Consider the following 24,861-nt stretch of genomic DNA (forward strand, 5'->3'; position numbering starts at 1 on the left):
GCAGAGGCATTCTGTTATTTATGGTCAGTGCAACCTTCCTAAGCTCATCCTGAGGAATATAGGGAGCTGCCTGCGGAGTCAGACCTTTGGTCCAACTAACTCAGTATCGTCTGCACTGACTGGCAGCGGCTCTCCATGGTTTCAGGCAAGAGTCCTTCCCAGAATAAACTCCCATCCCCAGGTTTTCCTCCCCTTATCCAAAGATTCAACATCGTTCTCTTTTTAAGAGCATTTTTGGTGGGAAAGTGGCTCCGTTTGAAAACTTCCTGCAAAGGCGATCCACCAGTGCATGAGGCAGGCTGTTCCACTGTCAAACAGCTCTGATGGTTGGGAATTGCTTCCTAATCCAATACCGTTTTAATTGTTAACCCTTGTGACATCTTACATTTTCAACCGTTTTAATGTTTTTATTATAATGTCTTAATTAGGTTTGTTTTTATTGTATTTTTTTATTATTATTATTATAAACTGCCCAGAGACATGAGTTTGGGGCGGTACAGAAATGTGATAAATAAATATCATAATCTTGAACCTTTTTCCTCCAAATTTCAACCCATGGGTTCGAGAGATAGTATTTTGACTTTTCTAAGAAAACCCGGTTCTGGGATGTTCTCTTTTGAGGCACGGATAATGATGAATAAATTAAAGGGCTAGAGGATGGGTAAGATGGAGCTTGGGAACCTAGGAAGCTGCCATATACTGAGTCAGACCCTTGGTCCATTTCATTCAATATTGTCTACACAGACTGGCAGCAGCTTCTCCAAGGCTGCAGGCCGGAGTCTCTCTCTTGGAGATGCTGCCAGGGAGGGAACTTGGAACCTTCTGCTCTTCCCAGAGCGGCTCCATCCCTTGAGGGCCGGATTTTACTCTGGATAAAACTTACTCACACGGGAGGGCAGAGAAGGAGGGGAAAGTATACAAATATGTCCAATCAATCAATCAATCATACCTGCAAATCAGTTGCGGTACGATTTGCATCATATGCAGATGAGGCCACCTGGATTTGGGAAGCTTTTCGCCACCACCCAGGATTGCCAGAAGCCGTTGAGACCCACCCTGCCCTGCCAATCAACCCCCAAAGAAGCCAGCAAGCAGAGGGGTTTCTAGAAAAAAATAAGTGGTTTATTGTGTATGAAAACTTGGTGGGGGGGAAAGGGGCCATGAGCCCATGAGAAGGCAATGGAGAGCCCGTGGGGAATGCATGTCAAAATGGGATTGATTGATAGATTGATTATTGATCGGTTTTATTGAGTACGTATATATACCACCCCGTACACACACACACACAAAGTCCCTAGGCGCCTTTCTTGATGACGAGGAGTTGGGCTCCCCCTGGCTTTTAAGGGCATTCTCCAAAATGTTAACCCAGCTCCTCCTGGGCGGGATGAAGTGAAGGGCAAGCCCTCTTTGTGGCCGTACAAAAGAAGCTTCATGCAGGCCTCTCCACGGAGTAGACCCATCCCCACACCAGCCCCGCTCCCCGCCTGCCACGGTCGACCCTTCTCATGGGAACAGAGCATTTCAGCACTGCGTTGTCACTGCTCCTGGTGCTGGAGGCTCAGGCCAGGCTCCTCTGGGCCCCCCATGGGCCGCTTCCAGAGGTAGGTCTGGATGGAATCGGCAGTGGCCACTGCCTCGATGTAACCCACGCCAGGGTCCGAGATGCCAAACGGGATGTCCTCCTGAAACCTTAGGAATGAACGGGACAGAAGTTTGAGGGCTGCACACATACGGAGAGCAACTTTGGAGAAGCCGCTGCTGCCAGTCTGTGTAGGCAATCCTGAGCTAGATAGACCAATGCCTGACTCATAGATGGCAGCTTTCTATGTTCCTACTGGGGCACAGACTCTAAACAGGGGAGTCATGAGCCTGTTCAACGTGTAGCCACGCTGGCGAAGGGATAACGCAAGTTCCCAATCACATGTCTGGAGGAATACTGGGTTTCCTTCCGGGAGAGAATTCCAAAGTGTGGGGGCCACGGTGGAAAAGGCCCTGATCCAAGCTTGCTCGGGTGAAAGATGATCGGCTAATTCCCCAGATCTCAAGTAGCAGGGAGAAGTATATGGGGGAAGGCATCCTATAAGGCAGGAGTTCTCAAGCGTGGGCCCTTGGAGGTTTCACAGCTCACAGCCACTAACAAATCAATCCACCTCTGTGAATGTCTCTCATTCACTTCTAAAAGCGATCCAAGTCAGTGGGCAATGCCCTAATATTAATGCGTTGTGAGGAGGACTTTGTGCCTACCCTGAACCTACTGGCTGGCATCGACGAAATTGTTCCTCAGTAATCCTATTAAGATTTAATGGTCTTTTAGTGTAACTCCGGAGTAGGGAGGAGAGCTGGTCTTGTGTGGGAGCCAGCATGAATGGTCCCCTTTGCTAAGCAGGGTTCTCCCTGGTCTGCATTTGAATGGGAGACCACATGTGAGCACTGTAAGATCTTCCCCTCAGGGGACGGAGCCGCTCTGGGAAGAGCATCTAGGGTCCAAGTTCCCTCCCTGGCAGTGTCTCCAAGAGAGGGCTGAGAGAGACTCCTGCCTGCAGCCTTGGAGAAGCCGCTGCCAGCCTGGGTAGACAATCCTGAGCTAGACAGACCAAGGGTCTGACTCAGTATATGGCAGCTTCCTATGTTCCTATGAGCAGCAGGATTCCAAACTGCTGTGGAACTTTGCACAAGGAGACATTTCGTTGGCAACCCCACACGCCCCTGCCCACTCACCTGTTCAAGACCACCACAACCGCTGAACCATCCGGACGCAGGAAGGCGGAATATTCCAAGGCGGTCCTCCAGCTGCTATAGATGCCGACACGCTGGGTGCCTTCAGGAAGGAACTTGCTGTGTTCACAAAAAAGGCACATGCATGAAGTATTGCATAAGATATAAGACAACCCACTACTGGCTAATTCCCAGGGTCACAGGAGTCCCTCCCTTCGTGTCTTGAGCCCTTCCCCTGCAGCAGCTAGTGTGCAGAGGTACACTGCCTCTAAACATGGAGGTTCCATCTAGCAATCATGGCTAATAGCCATTGATAAGCTGGGGCCATAAAGATCTCGAAGCCCCTTTGAAAGCCACCTCTCCTTGCTAACTGGGCAAAGAGGCTTTTTTTTTTTTTTTAAATGGTGGCTGCCTCCAATTTAGCCTGGCGGAAGTAACCGTCTCAATTCCAATCCCAGCTCAGCGTTCCTCCAGTGGTTGTGGCTGGCGTCTTCTTGGGTTTACATAGGAACATAGGGAGCTGCCATATACTCAGCAATACATTGCATGGGAAACATCCTGCCACTGAGCTAAATATTCCTAAAAATAATCTAAGCCAGTTGCTCTTGCCACATCATGTGGCAGTGAGTTCTAGAAGTTAACCATGCAATGTTCTGCGGGTGGGGGGCAGGAGAGTTTGCTCCAAGAGGCTTCTGGGCAGTATCCCCTGTGACAGGGGATTCCCAGGCAGGGCTTTTACGATTCTCAAAAGGCCATTGTGGCCTGCCTGGAGAGGGTGGGAGTTGTAGTCAACAACCTCTGGAACTCCCTGCCCCAAGACACACGGGTCACAGGTCCCACCTGAAGTGCGCCATGTGGTAGAACATGGGCTGCTTGTAGAAGGCGTCGCGGGCGGCGTCCACAATGACGGGGCTGTCCACGTAGTTCTGGCACCAGTTGGGGCCGCCTTCCAGGTCCAGGGCCAGGTTCCAGTCGGTCCAGCCTGTGACGTAGTTATTGAGGCTCTGCAGGGGCACGAGGGCAGAAGGACATGGCTAGGCCTGCTCTCCTGGGCGGCGCGAAGGAAAGGCAAGCGAAACACCCCCACCGTCTCCCACCGTACCTTCAGGATACTGTTGCTGTATTGGCTGCCTCGGTCCCAGCTTCCTAGGACCACCCTAGGCTCCCAGAACATGAACCCCGCCGAGGCCTCCGTGGAGATGAGGAAGTAGCCGGGGAAGAGCTGGTGAGTCAAGGACAGCATCTGGTAGGCCGGGGCCAGGAAGTCCAAGTACCAGTGGATGCCAATCCCGCTAACATAGCTGGAAGCCACTGGGTCCTTGAGGACCTGGAGAGAGGCAGAAAGACACAACACCCAAGTCGCACCCAATTCGTATCGGTTTCACCGACTCCGATACGGCTCCGAAATGTGTGTCTCCGGGCGGCTTCCAAGAAAACAACACACATGGAAACACTAAAACGACGTCAGCACGAACACAAGCGGGAACGCCAACAGAGGCTATTCATCGAACCAGAAACCTGGGTGGAGAAATGTGTCTTCACAGCCCTTTTGAGAGCACTCAGGGATGGTGTGCATGTGTGTGTGTGTGTGTGGGGGGGCTCCTATTTCGGTAGGGAGTGCGTTCCAAAGCCTCGGGGCGGCCACAGAGACGGTACCAGGGTAGCCACCAGACAGGCCAATGCAGCCAAAGGTAGGTCTCAATGGGTGGTCTCAATAAGAACATAAGAACAGATGAGGGTCTTTCTCAGCCCCACCTGGGACCTTCTGCAGGCAAAACAGACAGGAACTTAAGAACAGAAGAACAGCCCTGCTGGATCAGGCCCAAGGAAGCCCATCTAGTCCAGCATCCTGTTTCCCACAGTGGCCCACCGGATGCCGCTGGAAGCCCACAGGCAGGAGCTGAAAGGGGCCTGCCCTCTCTCCTGCTGTTACTCCCCTGCAACTGGGACTCAGAGGCATCCTGCCTTTTGAGGCCGGAGGTGACCTAGAGCCCTCCGACTAGTAGCCGTTGATAGACCTCTCCTCCATGAAGTTCTCCAAACCCCTTTTAAAGCCATCCAGGTTGTTGGCTGTCACCACCTCTTGTGGCAGAGAATTCCATAAGCTGAGTATGCGTTGTGTGATGGGACCTTTTTCCAATGCAAGGCAGTTGCTCTGTCACGGAGTTCTGGCCCCACTCCGTACCAGGAAGCTGCCTTATATTGAGTCAGACCATGGGTCCATCTAGCTCAGTATCGTCTACTCTGACGGGCAGCAGTGCTCCAAGGTTCCAGGCGGGAGTCTTTCCCAGCCCTCCCTGGAGATGCTGCCAGGGACTGAACCCGGGGGCCTTCTGCATGCCAAGCCACAATGGACATGGCTGGGGATGATGGGAGTTGTAGTCCATCAACATCTAGGGGGCCCAAGGTTAAGAAACCCGGTACTAGCGGGCTTCTAGGTAGGTTTGCAAAGTAACACTGTTTTCTGGGTTTCCTGGCAGGCTGGCAACTCACCACTTCGGCCCAGTGGGGGAGGAGCAACTGTTGGTCATCCAGGATGATGAGTTTGATACCCTGGTGGGAGCTGTTGGTCAGGGCGGGCCCCAGGTCTTTGGCGATGAAGTCCCGCTGGTGCTCGGGCGTGAAGCCCAGACACTGGAATGGGTAGAAGAGGATTTCTCCAGCCGTGGGCTCGTTCCCTGCCGTCACGGCCCAGAAGGTCAAGTTATGTTTGGCGTATTCATCCAAGAACCTGTGAGGAAGAGAGAGGGTGGGCGTTACTGGGCGGGAGGGACCCCCATGGACTTGAACGGGGTGTGTGTGTGTGTGTGTGTGTGTGTGTGTGTGTGTGACAGCCAAAACCCACAAGAGGAAATCGGGCGGCGGCGGCAGATGTGAAAGGGACCGAGGTGTCTTAGAGGTCTTAGAGATCAGCAAACGGAACATGAGCCAGGCGCGTGAATGCCACTGCAAAAAGAGCGAATGCCATCTTAAGCTCCATTCACAGCAGCAGAGTGTTCGGAGTGCGGGAAGTAATCATCCCACTCTGGGGATGTCCTGGGCAACAGCGTTCCGGGCAACAAGGATGCCCAGATGTTGTTGACCACAACAGCCAACATCCCCCGCTGCAGTGCAACAGGGGGTGATGGGATCTGTAGTCACCCAAATCTGGGGATCCCTGTTGCAGGGAACACTGCTAGTCAGACCTCGCTTGGGATATCGTGTCCAGTTCTGGGCCCTGCATTTGAAGGAGGGTGTTGAGAAACTGGAACGGGTTCAGAAGAGAGCAGCTAAGATAAGGAGAGGAGAGCTGGTCTTGTGGTAGCAAGCACGACTTGTCCCCTTAGCTAAGCAGGGTCCGCCCTGGTTGCCTATGAATGGGAGACTCCATGTGTGAGCACTGCAAGAGATTCCCCTTCTTAGGGGATGGAGCCACTCTGGGAAGAGCAGAAGGTTTCAAGTTCCCTCCTTGGCAGCATCTCCAAGATAGGGCCAAGAGAGACTCCTGCCTGCAGCCTCGCAGAAGGTGACCTCCAAGGTCCCATACAACGCTAACATTCTAGGATTCTGTGACAATACAGCACATCCTACCCCGGAATACTATTGGAGGGGGAAGAGAAATGGAAAGAAACGTGGCCCTGGACCATCCGAACAGGTTCTTGCACAAAAGAGCTTGCATGTGCAGGAGCAGTCTATCTGAGCAATGTAACTTGGCCATCCAGCCGCAATGGCTCTGGGGCCCTCAGCTGCTCCTTGCTTGCCCCACAACTGCTACCGTGGTACAAAGAGCAAACACGCACTCCTGTCCGAGAAACACAGGCAGCTGCCATATCCTGAGTCAGACCCTTGGTCCATCTCGCTCAGGATTGTCGGCACAGACCGGCAGCGACTTCTCCAAGATTGCAGGCGGGAATCTCTCTCAGCAAAGGGGACGATTCATCCTTGCTGCCACAGAGCCAGCTCTGACCCATTACCTGATGAAGTAGTTGGCCCATGTCTTGTGGTATTTGTCCCCTGGTTTCCCCCTGAGGGTCCCACGGCCGGTCATGGCTCCGTTGGTCTTCAACCACACCGGAGCGGTCCAGGGACTTGCGTAGAGCAGCAGCGGCTTGGAGGCCACTGCCTGGGCCTGCTGGAGGATAGGGATCTGGGGGACACATCAACTCTGTGTTAGCTACAACCTCTCCCCGATTCATCAGCTAGCTCAATCAACTGAAACCTTGTAAAAACAGCCTACAAAGTTATTCCCGAACAACTGGGCAACACATCTTTTTTACAAATAAAAATGTTCCTTGTTTTTTCTTATATAGAAGTACGTATATAGTACTTTTAAAATCTAGAAGTTACCCCTACTAACTGGGCAAAGAGGTACCTTTTTATTTAGCGGGGGGGAGCAACTGGCCTCACCCACCCCCAGCACAGCATCCCTCCAGTGGCTGTATCCTGTTTCTTTTTTTAGACTGTGAGCCTTTTGGGGACAGGGATACGTCTTATTTATTTATTTAATTCATTATTTCCCTATGTAAACCACTTTGGAACCATTCATTCATTCAATTTATATATTGCTTTTCCAAAAATGGCTCAAGGCAGTTTACATCCAAGTAAAAACAATTAAAACCAATCCACAATGAAAATCAAAACAAGAAAACCAGCATAAAACTAATTAATAGTTAGGACATTTAAACAGTTTTAAAACTCCGGAGAACCAGGCCAAACACTAACAGCAGTTAAAGACAATTGACAATAAAAGCAGAATGTTGAAAAGCGGAATATAAATATTTGTTGTTGCCAACAACTGAACTTAAGAGACTTGAGTCAAGGTGCCCACCTAGCCAGTGACAAAACAGATGATCGCCTCACACACCACACACAGGGCAATTACAGCTGTCTTTTCCGAAAGCCCTTCCAACCCAGGAAAGGCGAAATCGGCAGAGCTTTATCGCCATCTGCTCCCAAGCCATAGAGAATCTCCGCTTCTAATTAAAAAAACCAACACCAGCAAACAAGTTCCCAGTCCTCAAGACTGCCGCAGGGCTAAACTCCAAAGAGGAAAAGGCGGAGACTGCAAAGTGCTTGGGAGTGGTAAATTCCTGGTTTTCATTCGGCAGCTTTTCATTCTGCCTAGTGGCGCCAGATTTTGGTAAGGGTTGTTTACAAACGGGTCGGTCTCCCTGCCGGTTGTGGATGCCAGTGACTGTTCCAAGAATGAACCACGTGTGGGGTCAGAGGACAATTCAGGGCCCCCCTCCATGCCAGCATCACTAGCCCCTAAGAAAGGGGGTTGCGGGGGGGGGATGGTTGGGGAAAAGCAACCATATCACTTGCCTGACCCACAGGATGTATTTTGGTGCATATTATCAGAGCAAGACGGGACCCACCCAGAAACCCGAACCCAGGGGTCAGCAGACATGCTCACCTTCAGCTTGGTGTCCTCCTCCGCCAGGCTGAAGTTGCTCAGCTCAAAGTCGTCCTCCATGTCATCGTACGTGTACAGCCTCGGAGAGAAGTCGCAGCTTGCCATGGGCACACGCACCAAGGTGTACTCGATCCCTAAGAGGAAGGGGAGGCAGGCCAGGGGTCCAGGGTTACCCAGGACAGAGGCCAAAAATTTGCCCTGCTTCCAGGAGTGGTTCTGTCTAGGCCTCGTTCTCTCTATGATGTGGATCATGAGGACTAGTCTACTCTTCAGTCCATTTTTACATTGAAGACTAACTTGAGAAATATCGGTGCGGACTAGTTGGGCTATTTTTGACCTGCTGTTGCGTTGTTAACAGAGTATTTCCCAAGCAACGAAGAAGACATGCTGTATTTTAGGGATGAATGGATTTCCCCACGGCCTGAGTTATTCTGCCCTGTGCCCCACTCTTTCTGAATGCAAGGAGAATTTATCCCATCGATTCCAGAACGAGCATGTCAAGTTTGCTGTGGATTTAGGTGCACTCAGTTTGCTTGCATTTAATTACTTTTAATTAGATACTGTTTTAATTGTGTTTTAATCGCTTTAACTCTTTAATTTTAATCGTGAATGTTTTAATCTTTCATTGGCTGTTTTTATTGTTTTGTAAACCGCCCAGAGAACTTGCGTTTTGGGTGGTACAGAAATTTATAAAATAAAATAAAATAAAATAAAAAATTTATTCTCCCTCTGTATCAGGCCTAGCCATCTGATGGCGCAGCGGGGAAATGACTTGATTAGCAAGCCAGAGATTGCTGGTTCGAATCCCCGCTGGTATGTTTCCCAGACTGTGGGAAACACCTCTATCGGGCAGCAGCGATATAGTAAGGTGCTGAAATACATCATCTCATACTGCACAGGAGATGGCCATGGTCAACCCCTCCTGTATTCTACGAAAGATAACCCCAGGGCTCTGTGGTCGCCACGAGTCGACACCGACTCGACAGCACACTTTACCTTTCTAGCAGGCCTGCTCAACTTTGCCCCCGCCACACAAGTGTTTTGGGACTACAACTCCCATAATCCCCATCCATAATGGCCAATAGCCAGGGATTATGGGAGTTGTGGACCAACATCTGCAGGAGAACTGAAGCTGAGCAGGGCTGCGTCTGTGTCCACAGATTCTCCAAATCTTGCTTGCCATCCCAACTTCAAGCCCGACAATTCGTCAGGGAACTTGTTCAGCACAGCACCGACCGACGTATTTCTCACTGGACAGAATCTGTTAACTTTGGGGGAGAAGGTTGGGACCCCGATCCCACCAAGGCTGCCAAGCACGGGCTCTCCTCCCCTGAACAGAGGCTTCTTCTGCAGAAGTCACAGCAGAGGGAAGGTTCCCCCCCCCGGGCGTGGAGATGCCACATTCCTGCACGTCAGGATTGGGGCCGGCAGAAGCGGGCAGCCTCCCCTACACACCGCCCCCGGTACTGACCTTCTGCGGAAAAGTAGGATTTGAGAAGATGCTCCCGGGCCTTCGGGGACAGCGACAGAATATTCTGCGCAGCCGAGTCCGTGAGGGCGCCTCCAAAGCCCTTGAGCTTCTGGTACTTCTCGGAGGCCTTGAGACTCAAAAGGAGACCTCCTGATGGGGGAGAACAGAGCTGGATTCAACGTGGCAGCACCAATACACTCTCCCCACCCACCCACTCCAGCCTGCCATGTATAAGCCGAATAAACCGTTTCCGTTTCCAGTCGCTGGGCAATTAATGCAACCACAGCATGGCTCAGTGGCTTGCGGCTTTCCCACCCACCCACCTAACGGTGTCCTAACGCCACGTAATGGCGCAGCGGGGGAAATGACTTGCTTAGCAAGCCAGAGGTTGCCAGTTCGAATCCCCACTGGTCTGTTTCCCAGGCTATGGGAAACGCCTATCTTCTCAGGCAGCAGAGATATAGAAAGGTGCTGAAAGGCATCATCTCACACTGTGCGGGAGGAGGCCATGGCAAACCTCTCCTGTATTCTACCAACCACAGGGCTCTGTTTTCGCCAGGAGTCGAAGCCGACTCAATGCCACACTTTACTTTAACGGTGTCCTAAGACATTAGAAATGAATGTGCACTGCTTTCAAGTTCCCAGGTCGGGCTGGGAAAGGTCCTCGAGCCCAAAACCTCAGAGAAGCCGCTGCCAGTCAGAGTAGACAATACTGAGCTGGGTGGACCAATGGTCTGACTCCGTTATCAGGCAGCTTCCCTAACGGTGCACACAAACCTTGGACGAAAGCAGGCACCCAGTACTAGCCTCTCTGCTTCCCCAGCGGGCCGCAGAAAACCTGAACGGACCCAGGCAAAGTCGGGAGACCCGGCGTGCCGGCCCGGCAAGAGCAGGGCTGCACGACTTCGGCTCTCCAGCTTGCGTGGGACTACAACTCCCATCATCCCCATGCCACCGCAGGCAGTCACTGTGGATGATGGGTGCTGTAGTCCCGCCACTGCAGGAGGGGGCGGTGCAGCCCCCGAGAGGAAAAAGAGAGACACCAACCATTCTGGGGAGGGTGGCTGAGCAGCTGGCCCGCGCTCCGCTCCAACCTCCGGCCGGCCTTGTCGCTCTCGTACTTGATGAAATGGCCTCGAGGAGAAAGAAAGACGGGCTCCAGCACATCGCAGTAAGTGGCGTTGCATTCGCACACCATGGTATCCGCCCCAAAGTTCTTGGCGGAGCACCGGCGGCCTCCTGGGAAGGGAAAGGAAAGGCGGGCATGTTGTTTCCGAAAGGAAGAGGCCGCCCAGCAGGGCTCAGACCGACTCGGGTCAGCAGTCGTATGCCAATCGTATCTTTATCCATGAAGAGGTAGGCTGCCTCTGATCACGGAAGCTCCGCACCTATAGCTCCCCGAGCAAATAGCCACCCATGGACCTGGGTACGTGCTCGATTCTGCAGGAGCATTGGGGAAAGCCACAGAAGGTGGCATCTGCCCCAGCACTCCGCTTCCAGTGGACAAGGTGGACTGCTTTCGCTAATGGCAAACAAGGTTCTAGTCCACATCGTGCAGAGAGGTACCAAACAGCTCAAAAGCAAGGCCGGGTTGAGTTTCCTCCCAGGATCTGTGTGTGTGTGTGTGTGTGTGTGTGTGTGTGTGTGTGTGTGTGTGTGTGTGAGATGAGGAGTTTCTCCCGATACCACCACCCCTATTTTTGTTTCAGAAACCAAATAGGTGGGACCCAGCTTGCCCGTGTTTTCCAGCTGCTTCGCTCACGGACACAAAGCGATCTTATGTAGATTTAACTCAGAGTTCATTCAGAAATAACTCCATTACCCACGTAGAGCCTTTGGAGTCCGGGGCGGCATATAAGTGAATGGATAAATACAAATAAATACATAAAAGTCATTTTCCCCCTTCCCCTTCCCCTCCCATTTGTTTGTTTGTTTTATTATTTAACCAATTTGTATCCTGCTCCCAAATGCAAGTTTCTGGGTGATTTACAACAAAAGTTTACCACTTTTCCTTTCTAACTCCACCTTACCCGCCCCCATTCTCTGCTGGATCCCCACCAGGACAAATTTCTCAATCTTGGCAACAAAATATAAAACAGTTACTGGACAGGGTAGCTCAGTGTGGACAGACAAAAGGAAGGACTTCCAAACCCAATGTGTCATTCATTTGCAGAACTCACCACCACAAGATGGCTTAATTGAAACTGGCTTAATGATTTTTTATTTACAAGGCCCCTTCTGTGCCCCTTCTCATTTTTTTCCCCTGGTACCACCGGACATTATGCTTTCATTGATGCAATCTAAGATTGCATTTGCCTTTTTAGCAACTGCCTTTATTTATTTACTTGATTTATATACCATCCTTCCAAAAATGGCTCAGGGTGGTTTACATCAAAACCAAAACCAAACAATTAAAATCAAAACTAAATCAATTAAACAACTGAAATTATTTAAACAGCAAAATCATTTACATCAAAATCATTTAAAACCAACATTAACAATGCAAAACTACAAATCTAATTAAATTAAACTTCCTTTAGACAGGGGAAGTTCTATTTAGTCTGGCATTGCTAACAACAGCCTCTGGCAGAGCTATCCTTTTTAATAAAAGAATCCTTTCATTCAAGCCTCCTTTAGAATAAAAAGACATGAAGCCAGTTTCAATCAAGCCATCTTGTGGCGGTGAGTTCCACAAATTAATGACGCATTGGTTTTACAAGTCAATTTCACACACTCACCTGCCATAGTAATTGTCAGCTGCAGGACCAGAAGGCAGCCCAAGAACCTCACACCTCTTTGGCACATGGCAATGCCCCGGTATGGCTCGGATGAGCACTGTGGTCAAAAAGGCCTCCGGTGCCTAGAGGAAAAAGAAAACAGGAACGGTTTGGCTATGATCACAACTTCCTATTCTCAAGCCAAGCCAGCTCCTGAGTGCTCAGAGGGGGGTGGGGGTGGGGAGTATATATTAGTAAAGATCGGACCGTAGTCTCAACAAGATCAGTGTTTGATCGCAATCCTGGAATTGTTTTTTTTAAATAAATATTTTTTATTCAGTTTTCCCACGACACGAAAAGGAAAGCACAAATAAAACAAACAAACAAACAGACAGACAGACAAGAAAAGGAAAAAGAGCACATAAGGACTTCCATCTCATCACTGAAACAAGTGTCAGTAACAATGCCCAGGTCTTGCCTGTAGTTTCACCATTCTCCCCCCGATAAACCATACAGAAATCAGCTCAGACATTTTTTAAGCATTTGTTGTTACCCCACAACCCTGGAGATGTTAAGGGCTTGATATTGTGAAAAAAAATATTGCAATACTGTTTGGCACGTCCAGATGGAGTTGGGAATAAGGATCAGCCTGGTGTCTCCAGGAATTGGCACCCATCCCCGGGTCACTTTCGGAACATCTCCTGGGTGCTTTCCAGATTGCACGCTACAACATCTCCTGGGTGCTTTCCAGATTGCACGCTACAACATCTCCTGGGTGCTTTCCAGATTGCACGCTACAACAGTGCCACGACGCTAAGTGTGCTTCTGTACTGCCTGTGTTGTGACACCACAGTCCCTGCGCTGACAGCAAGGTGCCGTTCACATTTCCGATGCCTTCTTTTGGGTTTTATCTTTGCGCTACAGTGCTACCACGTTGCAAAGAAACACACAAAAAGCTGTATTTTCCTGTTATAGGAGGTTTTGCACAAGCTAGAAAAGACTGCTCCCATGCTGGGCGCTTTCTAGATTATACCTCTTCAACAGCAGTCGTTTACTTTGGCTTGGCAGGAACATATTGAAATGGTAAATAAAGCGTGTTGCGCAAAATCCCTGGTTGTCTGGTTATAGGCTATCATACGGAACTGTGCAGAATGAACCCAACCCTCTGCAAGGCTGTACTCTAGATGGTGCCTTAAGTGTTTGCACATGTGCGTGCATGATGCGTCCCACTCACAGATTTCACTTCAGCGTTTCCGCAAAGGGTGTGCTGCTGAAATCTTAGCATTAGCAACACCCACGCAATACTAAACCTTACTTTAAAAGTTGTCCCCAGATCTGCCCCAAGGGCTGAAATGGGGACAAAATACAGACAACTATTTGCCCGGGAGAAGAATAAAGACAGAGATTCACCAGGGAGAAACATATCCGGGGAGTGATTTGCCACCAGGAAGAAAGACCAGAGGAGGCATACATGTCCCCGTGTGTGTGCCTTGGGGAGGCGATGTTCCTGGCAAACAGGAACTGGTGAAAGACCACTCCATGCTAAGAGCTGTCCGTTATTTTCCTTGCAACAAGGCTGCCAGAAGCCAGGAAAACCGGGGCAAGCGATACGATCCAAGAATGGAGCACCAAGCGATACGATCCAAGAATGGAGCACCAAGCGATACGATCCAAGAATGGAGCACCAAGCGATACGATCCAAGAATGGAGCACCAAGCGATACGATCCAAGAATGGAGCACCAAGCGATACGATCCAAGAATGGAGCACCAAGCGATACGATCCAAGAATGGAGCACCTTCTCTACAGGGAAAGGCTGAAAGGCATTTGGGGCGCTGAAGTCAACACAGACCTGGACCGATTTGCTCTCGCACTGCCGCAGTGTTTGGAGTTTAGAAAGCACAAACACAGAGTTGGGCTCTCCTTCGCAGACAAGGTACACGTATGCCGAGCGAAGTGAATCGAAGCCTTGATTGGGGAGAGACTTGGGAGGGGCTTGTCCGGACCAAAGTTTTCCCCAAGGGCAGCCTGTCTCTGCAAGCAGCCATCAGGGGCTGGGCAGCCCACCAGAAATTGGCTACCTAGGTGGCCCACCACGGTTGACCTCCGTCTAAGCTAGCCACCAGTTACTTCCAGGAAGCCGACAAGTAAAGGCACGGAGGCAACGGTTCTTCCCCTGTTTGCTTCCGTGGATACAACCCTGCCTTCTGCTGAGTCAATCCCTCGAACTCAGCACCATCAACACTGACTGGCAGCAGCACTCCAGAACTTTCACGGAAAAGAAACCTTCCCAACCCTACCTAGAGATGCTGCCAGGGTTGAACTTGAGACCTTCTGCCTGCTAAGCAGAGAGGAGAGCTGGTTTTGTGGTAGCAAACATAACTTATCCCCTTAGCTAAGCAGGGTCCGCCCTGGTTGCATATGAAAGGGAGACTAGAAGTATGAGCATTGCAAGATATTTCCCTTCAGGGGATGGAGATGCTTTGGGAAGAGCAGAAGGTCCCAAGTTCCTTCCCTGGCAGCATCTCCAAGAAAGAGCTGAGAGAGAGATTCCTGCCTGCAACCTCGGAGAAGCTGCTGCCAGTCTGTGAAGACAATACTGGGCTAGATAGACTAACGATCTGACTCAGTATATGGCCGCTTCCCATGTTCCTGACACCGAGATACTGCCTCTCGCCCCTGCTATTCACTTCCCCACCATGGTGTTCCAAACTCACCGGTAGACCCAGAAAGGGACCTTCCGTCCAGACCCCGACGCTGCCAGGAGTTGATCCGTCCACAGATCTCCTTGTCTGGGGTTCGACACCTCCAAGGAGCTAGATAATGGACCTGCCAAGCATCTGTGGGCGGGATGCAGGCAGTCTGGCTCAGCAGGTATATCTGCTCAGGATGGAACAGCTGCCTCTCTTTCCTCATCTTCCTGGGAACCGGACAGCAGATCTTGTAATCTGTGCCAACCTCACCCCGAGAACATGAGGATCCCTGCCCATCTTTGAAAACTCATGAGCAGGGGCCCCGACATCCAACCCCAGACTTCTGCTCGCCCTAGACTTTCTTCTCAGAATCCAGATTGCAGACACCACTTTACACCCCAAAAGGTTTTCTATCCAAACATGTAACGATTACACGGCAAACCCAGAGAATCTTGGAAAGACAGAGAATTAAAGTGGGCATGTTTTGTACAGCACCAGTGACACATAAACTGTTAGTCAACTCTAGATTGTACGATAGGAGATGTGATGTACAAGATTGTGAAATCTGTGGAGGAGGGAACTGGGGACTGAAAGGTGCAATATATAAAATTCCAACGTGCAGTTGGCACTTCATTCTATCTTGGGGGATCCAGTAGATCATTGGAAGATAGAGATAAAGAAGATCTGGCCGCTATGGTGGATATTTGGTACATGTTAGATAAAATATCCCTTTTCTGCTAAATGTGCCTTTTAAGAGAAGGCCCAGCACAGCACCTGTCCAGTGGCTGTTGCTGGTGCCTACCACATTTTTCTTTTTAGAGCCTGAGCCCTTTGGAGACAGAGAAGCATCTATCCACTCTTTATTTTGGGGAGGAGAGCTGGTCCCGTGGTAGCAAGCGTGACTTGTCCGCTTAGCTAAGCAGGGTCCACCTTGGTTGCATATGAATGGGAGACTAGAAGTGTGAGTACTGCAAGAGATTCCCCTCAGGTGATGGAGCCGCTCTGGGAAGGATCCAAGTTCCCTCCCTGGCTTCTCCAAGAAAGGGCTGAGAGAGATTCCTGCCTGCAACCTTGGAGAAGCCGCTGCCAGTCTGTGTAGACAATACTGAGCGAGATAGACCCATGGTCTGACTCGGTATATGGCAGTTTCCTATGTTCCTATGTTTCTATGTAAACCACTTTGAGAATTTTGATTGAAAAACGGTATATAAATGTTCACTGTTGTTGTAGTAAGTGTGAATTGGTGGCTTGGTCTCCCATACTCCAAAATATAGCAAATGAAAAAACTGAATTACTTTACTATGCAAGTAAATAATTTATGTTTTAATATTTATGTGCATTTAAAAAAAAATTTAGGGCCCCTTTATAACATATGCTACAGGCCCCGCACTAGCTTAATCTGGCCCTGGACTGGCAGCTATTATTATTATTGTTATTATTACTACATTTATATCCCGCTCATCCTCCAAGGAGCCGTGAGCGGTGTACTACATACTTGAGTTTCTCTTTCACAACAACCCTGTGAAGTAGGTTAGGCTGAGAGAGAAGTGACTGGCCCAGAGTCACCCAGCTAGTTTTTCTGGCTGAATGGGGATTTGAACTCAGGTCTCCCCGGTCCTAGTCCAGCACTCTAACCACTACACCACGCTGGCTAGGAGGCATTGTGCACAGAGAATGAAACCCTGGTCATTGCATATGATGATTAAGCATGAAGGCCAGATGGTGCCTGCTCAAATATCTATTTTGGGGGGTTGAGAGGAACCTACATAGAAGACAAATCAAGGAAGCATTGTTTATAGAGAAACCGAGACCTGACATTAATGCTCAGGAGGTGTTGGCCGATGCCATAAAGTTTATTAGCCTCCGAGAAGAATCCAGTGATTTCCCTCGGCTCTCACCCACCCGCCCTGCCCATTTTCTCTCCGTCAGTCCTGGGACTGTGTGATCACGTTGAAGGAATTTAACAGCTGGGGGACGGAGGATGTTTTCATCTGTGCTCATTTGGGAGGCCACAAATGCTGACGGAAAATCAAACCGAGCTGCAGAAGGCAGCTTCCTGGGGGGTGATGTTCTTGCCTTGCAATGCTCACTTAGTGCTTGGTTCAAGGGGTAATTATGTGTTTGATAGGAGTACATCTATGAAGCCTGGAATTAGAGATTGTGGAATGCGCTCCCTGCTGAGATACGATCCTCCCCATCTCTGGCAATTTTCAAAAAACACCTGAAAACCCTTCTTTTCACCCAAGCTTTCTCAGCGTCCTAAATTGTGGGGGTTTTAATTTCTGGTTTATTTTAAAATTCAAAACCCGATTTTGGGGTTTTTTAATCACTGTAATTGTTTAATTGTTGTTTTAAAATGTTTTCAAATTGTTAATTGTTATATTGTTTTTTAAATTTGTCTTAGCTCTTTACTGTTTTAGTGGTGTGTTTTAATTGTAAACCGCCCTGAGCCATTTTGGAAGGGCGGTATACAAATCAAATCAAATCAAATAAATAAATAAATTAAACCGAAGAACCATTCCCTCCCTCCTTTCACAGGGGGAAACTGAGGCACGGTTTCAGCCATCGTGGGAGGCTCTTTTTCTTTTCTCACCTGCCTTGTGCTTTGTTCACTCTGTGTAGCCTTCCTAGAGTTACCAGAAGCTCACCATTCATCCTGGAGGACCCTAGCTGCTGGGTGTGAAACAAGAGGCCCTGTGTTTGTGGCCAATGCAAAAACATCTGGGGGCGCATCGGAGTTAGGATGCAGCTGCCTTCTTGCCAGCCAGGTTCAGTATCCACAGGTAGACTTCCTCTGTACAGGGAAGTTCCATTTAGCTGGCAGGACTAATAACTAGAGCAGGTGATATAAATCTGGAAAACGACAACTCGAGCAACTCAGATTAACTACTACCGCTGCTATTTATTTTTTTTAAAAAAAACTTTCTGAACTTTTAAAAAAAGTTGTTAAAAACTTCCTAAAAGTAAGCAGTGACAAAACATGGACAGTGACACCATACTGAATCTTACTTATTGTGCTGTGAAAACCGCATAAGGATTTTTTCCCCCTTCAGTTGAAAAGCGGTATATATTCATTAATAAAAACAACAAAAGAATATAACAAGAAAAAGAAGGAGGAGGGAGGAGGACGACTATCGGGCGCCTGCTTTTGCGCAAAGCGCCTGCATTATGATGAGAACGAGACAGGGGCACTTTTCCGTGAGCAGGAAGCTGGGACCCAGATCGAGGGGCCCTTCGTGGAGCCAACGTGCAGGGCCTCGGCGGAGCGAAGGAAGAGCCGGTTCTCTCCCGGGATGCTCTGGCCCACGGAGGAGGTGCCCACCCACAAGCAGAAGCGCTACCGCTGCTGCAATCAGCCTAGTTCTCACAGGGCAGGTTCCCACCCCAATCTCCCGGTCGAGTGTGGCAAGAGGAGCGAGGTGTGGCCGGGGCCTAGAGGCAAGATTCACGGCAAGCCGGGACAGAACTAGATTCAGACGCTCTGCACCTCTTCCGAGGAGATGCAAACCCACTTAGTGGGGCCCAGCTCCCGGCTTCCAAAGGGGTGCCTCTCTTAGACTGCAGGTGCTCCAGCAGTCTCTGCTGAGTAGCCCCTTTGCCTCTCTTGGCCTACACCCTGGTTCATCCATGGTCCTCGTCTTTGCCTTGAAAGGATGACCCGTTCAACGCTGGTCGGATGGGAGTGTCTCGTTGAGGGATCCACTCCTTTCCCAGTGTTTCCCCTAGCTGAGGCTTTCCAGCTGCTGACGGACTACACATCCAATCACCCCCTGCTGCTGCAGGGGTGTAGCTGGAAAGCCTCCATTTGGCCACCCCCCACTCCAGAGGCTGGGCATGGAGTTGATCCTAGGCGGCTGTCTTATACCGCAGTCCGGGAAATGGGACCGACCTGCCAGTTCTGGATGGGGCGACACTCCCCCAGAAGGAACAGGTTTGCCATTTGGGAGTACGTCTGGACTCAACTCTCTCTCTGGTACCTCAGGTGGAGGCGGTGGCCAGGAGTGCTTTTTATCAGCTTCGACTGGTCCACTGACTGCGTCCTTTCCTGGAAGTGGGCGACCTTAAGACAGGGGTGCATGTGCTGGTAACCTCCAGGCTTGACTACCGCAAGGCACTCTACGTGGGGCTGCCTTTGTATGTCGTCCGGAAGCTGCAATGGGTGCAGAATGCTGCCGCCGGATGGGTCTCGCACTTCTCCATCCCTGTTGGCTTTGAGGAAACAACTAAAGACACATCTCCGACTGCAGCCCAGCTTTTTAGTTAGTTGGTGTGTTTTTATGGATATTTTAATCTGATTTTTAATATGGTTCAAGTCTTGGTTTGTTTTATGCTGTAAACCACCCGCCTAGAGACTTCGGTATTAAATGAATAATAAATCATTAGTTTAATATTTTAATTGTGTCTTTTTAACAATCATGTTTTTAAATTTTGCTGTCAACCGCCTTGGGATTGTTTTAATGAAAGGCCGTATATAAATTTAACAATAAATAAAAAAATAAGTCCAGGAGTCAGCCTAGGACCTCAAGCAAGCAGATGCCCTTCCCCTGATGGCCTCATCTCCTGACCTAAGGGAAACATCTTCCAGTGCTCACATGTAGTCTCCCATTCAATTGTAAACCAAGGCAGACCCTGCTTAGCAAAGGAAACCATTCATGCTCGCTACCGCAAGACCAGCAATCCATTGTTCCTCATCCACACTTACTGGGTTTTAAATGTTTTTTTAATGTTGTAAATTATTTCAATTGTTAATTGATTTAATGCTTGGAATGATTTTAATTGTAAACTGCCCAGAGACGCAAGTTTTAGGAACATAGGAAGCTGCCATTTACTGAGTCAGACCCTTGGTCTATCTAGCTCAGGATTGTCTACACAGACTGGCAGCGGCTTCTCCAAGGTTGCAGGCAGGAGGAGTCTCTCTCGGCCCTGTTTTGGAGATGCCAGGGAGGGAACCTGGGACCTTAGATGCTCTTCCCAGAGAGGCTCCATCCCCTAAAAGGAATATCTCACAGTGCTCACACTTCTAGTCTCCCATTCAAATGCAACTGGGGCGGACCCTGCTTAGCTAAGGGGACAAGTCATGCTTGCTACCACCAGACCTGCCCTCCACTCCAGTTTTGGGCAGTATAGAAATATTTTAAATAAATACGAAAATAAGTAAAAAATGTCAAGCCATCTCAGATGTTTCAGGCGGGGGGGGCGTGGAGAAGGGGAAAACACTGTGTGTGTGTGTGTGTGTGTGTGTGTGTGTGTGTGTGTGTGTGTGTGTGTAAGAGGAACTTCTTGAAAGAGAGACAGTTAGTGTGTAAGTGGTTACTCTCAATCAGTGCTACTACCTCTAGCTGAGATGCCGCCTTCCAGTCCTACAGCATGTCTGCATTTCTCTGGCCAAGCTGGGACCAAGCACTGCCTGCACATGCTCAAGAGCTTTCCCTTTCCCTTTATGGATTTCTCTCCAGCCTGCAGAGGGAGACGGAGAAAGAGAGAGAGAGAGATTGGCAGACAAGGGCGGAGGTATAGCTCAGTTGCCACACCCCACCTGTCCCAGCAGCCCATGCAGGGGAGTCATTGATCAGAGAGAGAGCGAGCAATCAGAGGAGGCAGGATTCAGAGCCAGCGAACACCAAGCCAGGGAGATTTCCAGATTACACGCTGCAACCAGTAGCGGCTGGTCAGTAAGGGCAGGAGGGGCAGTGCCCCCCCCCCAGCAAACAAAAACAAGCAAGCTAATAAAGGATCAGACCTACCAGCAGCCAGGGAAACCTTCTTCCAGTTCCTCCTCCCCTGCCTGTAGCTCCTTGTTTTGGTCTGACTGGCTGGAATGGCTGCTACTCAAGCGGCTCCAGCCAATCTGGTTCCCAGGGGGCTCCTTCTGGTACTGCCCCCCCCCCCCCGCTAGGAAGAACTAAAACAATGGGCTAAAATGCACTTCCTGGTTTTTTAATGTCTATTTTTTCTCTTCTTCCCGGGAGCGGGGGGAGTGCCAGGCGGAAACCAACTTAGCCAACTTCTTTCCCAGGGATCCTTTCGACCAGGCTTGGTTGTTACCCCCTGGGAACGAATATCCGTTCCATCCCATAATTTAAAATGGCCTCTACCTTAAGGCCTTCTAGCTGACATTTTAAAGTCCCCAAACCTTCAAATCCCAAAGGCTGACAGTGTGGCAGAGACAGAGGGACGGATCATTTTGGGAATTCGCTAGGCTACCTAATATGACACAGTGTGTCCGAGTGGGTCCAGAGGAAATTTAAAAAGGGAAATCAGAATTTTCCATGCATATCCGTGCTTGGAGGGAGTCAGCAAAAACCATACCAAGCACAGCGGCTTTCTGACGACGACGACGGAGTGGTATTTATATACCACTCTTCAAACAAAGTTCTCAAAGCGGTTTACATAGAAAAACAAATAATACATACATAAGAGGGCTCCCTGTCCCCAAAGGGCTCACCATCTAAAAAGAAACATAAGGCAGATACCAGCAACAGCCACTGGAGGGATGCTGTGCTGGGGTCGGATAGGGCCAGTGGCTCTCCTCCTGCTAAACAGAAGAGAATCGCCACTTTAAAAGTTGTCTCAGCTAGCAGGGATTTCCCTCCACTGCCAGACCTAGCCCAGAAGGAGAACGCAAGAAGAGCCCTGCTGGATCAGGCCCAAGGCCTATCTAGTCCAGCATCCTGTTTCTCTCAGTGGCCTACCCTATGCCAACAGAGAGACCTGAGAGAGCCACGTAGACGCCCTCAAAAGTGAATTTTATGTATAGCGTTAGTCAGGAGTAGGCACCATTTCAATAAAGGAGGCATGTTAGTCACGACTAACTCAGCATCTCCTATCTTGGCGATGCTGCCAAGGAGGGAACATGGAACCTTCTGCTCTTCCCCGAGCAGCTCCATCCCCTGAGGGGAATCTCTTATGGGGCTCACACTTCTAGTCTCCCCTTCAAATGCAAACCAGGGCGGAGCCTGCTTAGCAAAGGGGACCAGCCATGCTTGCTGTCTCCAGACCAGATTTTGAGGCGAGCAGGACACACACCCCTGCGTGGCTTCGTTATCTTCCATATCCCATCGGCAGCCGGCTTCAAAAAGGCCACCTTCGGCCATCACTCCCCTTAAGGCCGCAGCACGAGGCCTTTGCAGTTTCCTGCCTCCTTTTTCTTTTTTTACCTCAGCACATTTACAAGCAACGTCATAATTTTCTCTACAGGACCGCCGCCTCACAGAGCAGGCGCACTGGAGGAGGATAGCCACTCTCCATCGGTGTGTTCTCTAAATTATTTTCCATCGGTATACAGAACGAGTTTTGTTCTAGGTAGCAGTATCTCAAGGCAGTGCGTGCGCATGCGCATTCAGAGCGGGGCCTTCCCGATTCATCCGAAGCGGGACCTGAATTAACTGAGTAGACATGAGCACATGCACAGGCACATGTCTTAGAGCAGGCCTGCTCAACTTTGCCCCCCACAAGATGTTTTTGGACTACAACTCCCATAATCTCCAGTCATAGTGGCCAGTAGCCAGGGATTGTGGGAGTTGTAGGCCAATGTCAGCTGGAGGGCCCAAAGCCGAGCAGGCCCACCTTAGAGGCAACACTGCTCTCAATCTCCTTCCTCTTCTCAGCAAGCGGCTACGTTCTCCCTCAACAAGGCGCAAAACGTGCCGAGAGCGACATGTGAAGCTGGAGGAAGTGTTGGATGGACTGGGACTGGAGAGGCCCGAGTTCGAATCAGCCATGAAACTCACTGGGTGACTCTGGGCCAGTCAAGTATCTCTCAGCCTAACCTACCTCACAGGGTGGTGGTGAGGGTAAACATAAACCATAGACGCCGCTCTGGGCTCCTTGGAGGAAGAGCAGGATATCAACATAAAAATAAAGATAAATAAAATAAAAACAGAGGACAGCAGCTCCCAGTCTGCCTCCTCAGCAAGCTGCCATTCTTCTTTGCCGATGGACTACAACTCCCATCTTCCCCAGCCACAACAAAAGTGCGCCCTTGGCCGAAAGAGGCCAGCCACACCACTGCTCTATCCTGCTCAGCTTGGTGCCCAGCACCTTTGCACTCAGTGAGTGTTAGACTCGGACCGGGAACACCCGAGTTCGAATCCCCATCCAACCATGGAACTCACTGGGTGACGCTGGGCCAGTCATGTCTCTCTCAGCCTAACCTATCGCACAGGGTTGTGGTGAGAATAAAGATAACCATGTCCAACGCTCTGAGCTCCTCGGAGGAAGAGCTGCATATAAATGTTAAATAAATAAAATAAACGTTAATTTAAAAATCAATAAAATTAGAGCTGTCAATTCGTTCTTAGGGCTGCAGTGCCCCCTGGTGGACAAACACCCCACAACCACGTTCCTATATCACTAGTATATCCCTGCAGTGGCATGTTTACACAATTCCTTCTATCTCTCTTTGTGGGATCACACCCAAACCATCAGCCACCCCACGCCTCAGGAAGAACAGAGCACTTAATTTGCCATAAACTTATTTGTGTTTCAAGATTTTCTGTCCCAGATTCATTATCCAACCAGGAGCACATCAGTTGGGGGGGGGTGTTTGTGGATCTACGGAATCACCCCCCAAAGGGGAATTAATGCACAATTAACTTGTGGGGTTCACTGCCTCAAAACCAATGGGCCACAGGCTTCACTGGCTTTTTAAAATGATTGAGAGACACATTCACGGAGGGCAGGTTTCTTAACGGAGGCTTGGACCTCCATGTTCAGAGATGGACATACCTTTGAAGACCAGGCTGAGGACAACTGGCACTTTTGTGCTCTATTTGTGAGTGCTACGTGGCATCTAGTGCATTGCTGGTGGGAACAGGGATGCCGGGAAAGATGAAGCATTGGCCTCATCCAGCAGGGCTGGAACCTCCAGGTTCAGAGAGGGGCTACCTCCTTTTGGAAACGGAATGACAGACTTTGGTCTTCCAACGAGGCAATTCTGGGGAGCTTTGAAAGCCCTCATCTGGAGGGGAAAGTCCCAGCCACTTTTACTGTGCCCGTGAGATTTCCAGATGGAAAGAGAAAGAAGGAAAAAAACTCAAGACGCTTCACCTTAGAAAGTACTACTGTGCTCTAGTCTGCAAGGAACATTCGTGACATTGGCTGTCAATTTCTCTCTCTCTCTCTCTCTCTGCCATCTATGATTTAAACGGTGTTTATTTTTCAAAAAGCATCAGAAAAGTGGCATTCAGAAACGCAGAGCAATCACTACCTGGCCTTGACTAGTTAGTGGCTTCTGCCAATGAATTCCTAGCTAGCCAAACGCCATTACTCCTGCTAACTGGGCAAAGAGGCACCTTTTACAAGTGGTGATTCTCTTTCTTGCGCAGGAGGAGAGCAACTCACCCTCTCCGTCCCCAGCACAGCATCCCTCCAGGGGCTGCCGCTGGTGTCTATCTTATGTAGGTCGTGAGAATCTAAGCAACGTCTTTGGGGACAGGGAGCCACTTTATTTATTCATTTGTATCTATGTAAAATGCTTTGGGAACTTTTGTTGAAAAGCGGAATATAAATATTTGTCGTATTCGTTTACACGACTCCACGGAAAGTTTCACCCCCTCCGGTCCAGCCGACCACCCATCGCAGGGGTAGGCAACGTGTGGTACTCCAGATGTTGCTGAACTACAAACCCCATCACCCCCAGCTGTAGTAAACTGCAGCGGGAGTGATGGGAGTTGTAGTTCAGCAAGATCTGGAGAGCCTCACGTCAGAGATCCGCCATAACTGTGATTCTTCACCTTTCCAGATGCTTCTTATCTTGTCCCAGCAATGGTGCGGCATCCGTAGCGTTTAAGCAGAGGCACGGTGTGGGGCAGAAGTGCCCCCCACGCCTCTATGGTAGGGAGCTCTCTTTATAGTGGGGGGCTCTCCCCAT

At 49.8% G+C, this 24,861-nt stretch overlaps 1 protein-coding gene across 6 annotated transcripts; it reads right to left on the bottom strand.

Moving 5' to 3' along the window:
* Window positions 1-1,227: 1,227 nt before the first annotated feature.
* On the bottom strand, window positions 1,228-24,859 carry LOC128336959 (lysosomal acid glucosylceramidase-like). Of its 6 annotated transcripts, none has more exons than XM_053277324.1 (12): window positions 24,725-24,859; window positions 20,324-20,447; window positions 12,320-12,441; window positions 10,629-10,820; window positions 9,582-9,731; window positions 8,111-8,244; window positions 6,669-6,841; window positions 5,209-5,446; window positions 3,818-4,042; window positions 3,556-3,719; window positions 2,719-2,835; window positions 1,228-1,689 (listed from the first exon to the last, which is right to left on the bottom strand). In XM_053277324.1, exons 3-12 carry the CDS (start codon window positions 12,384-12,386, stop codon window positions 1,536-1,538), a joined length of 1,614 nt encoding a protein of 537 aa, XP_053133299.1. In that variant the 5' UTR covers window positions 12,387-12,441; window positions 20,324-20,447; window positions 24,725-24,859; the 3' UTR covers window positions 1,228-1,535. The 6 variants fall into 6 exon arrangements, with proteins under 6 accessions (XP_053133299.1, XP_053133301.1, XP_053133303.1 ...); XM_053277326.1 differs by lacking the exon at window positions 24,725-24,859 and adding an exon at window positions 23,105-23,389; XM_053277328.1 differs by lacking the exon at window positions 24,725-24,859 and adding an exon at window positions 22,557-22,643.
* Window positions 24,860-24,861: the final 2 nt, after the last annotated feature.

This window comes from Hemicordylus capensis, chromosome 14, assembly GCF_027244095.1.
Source record: "Hemicordylus capensis ecotype Gifberg chromosome 14, rHemCap1.1.pri, whole genome shotgun sequence".
Lineage (NCBI taxonomy): Eukaryota > Metazoa > Chordata > Lepidosauria > Squamata > Cordylidae > Hemicordylus > Hemicordylus capensis.

Coding starts and splice junctions, on each gene's coding strand:
- LOC128336959 (XM_053277324.1), bottom strand. CDS start 12,386: ATGTGCCAAAGAGGTGTGAGGTTCTTGGGCTGCCTTCTGGTCCTGCAG. Junction 3,720..3,817: donor ACAGCAACAGTATCCTGAAG/GTACGGTGGGAG, acceptor GTGCCCCTGCAG/AGCCTCAATAACTACGTCAC. Junction 1,690..2,718: donor GTTGTGGTGGTCTTGAACAG/GTGAGTGGGCAG, acceptor TTCATTCCTAAG/GTTTCAGGAGGACATCCCGT.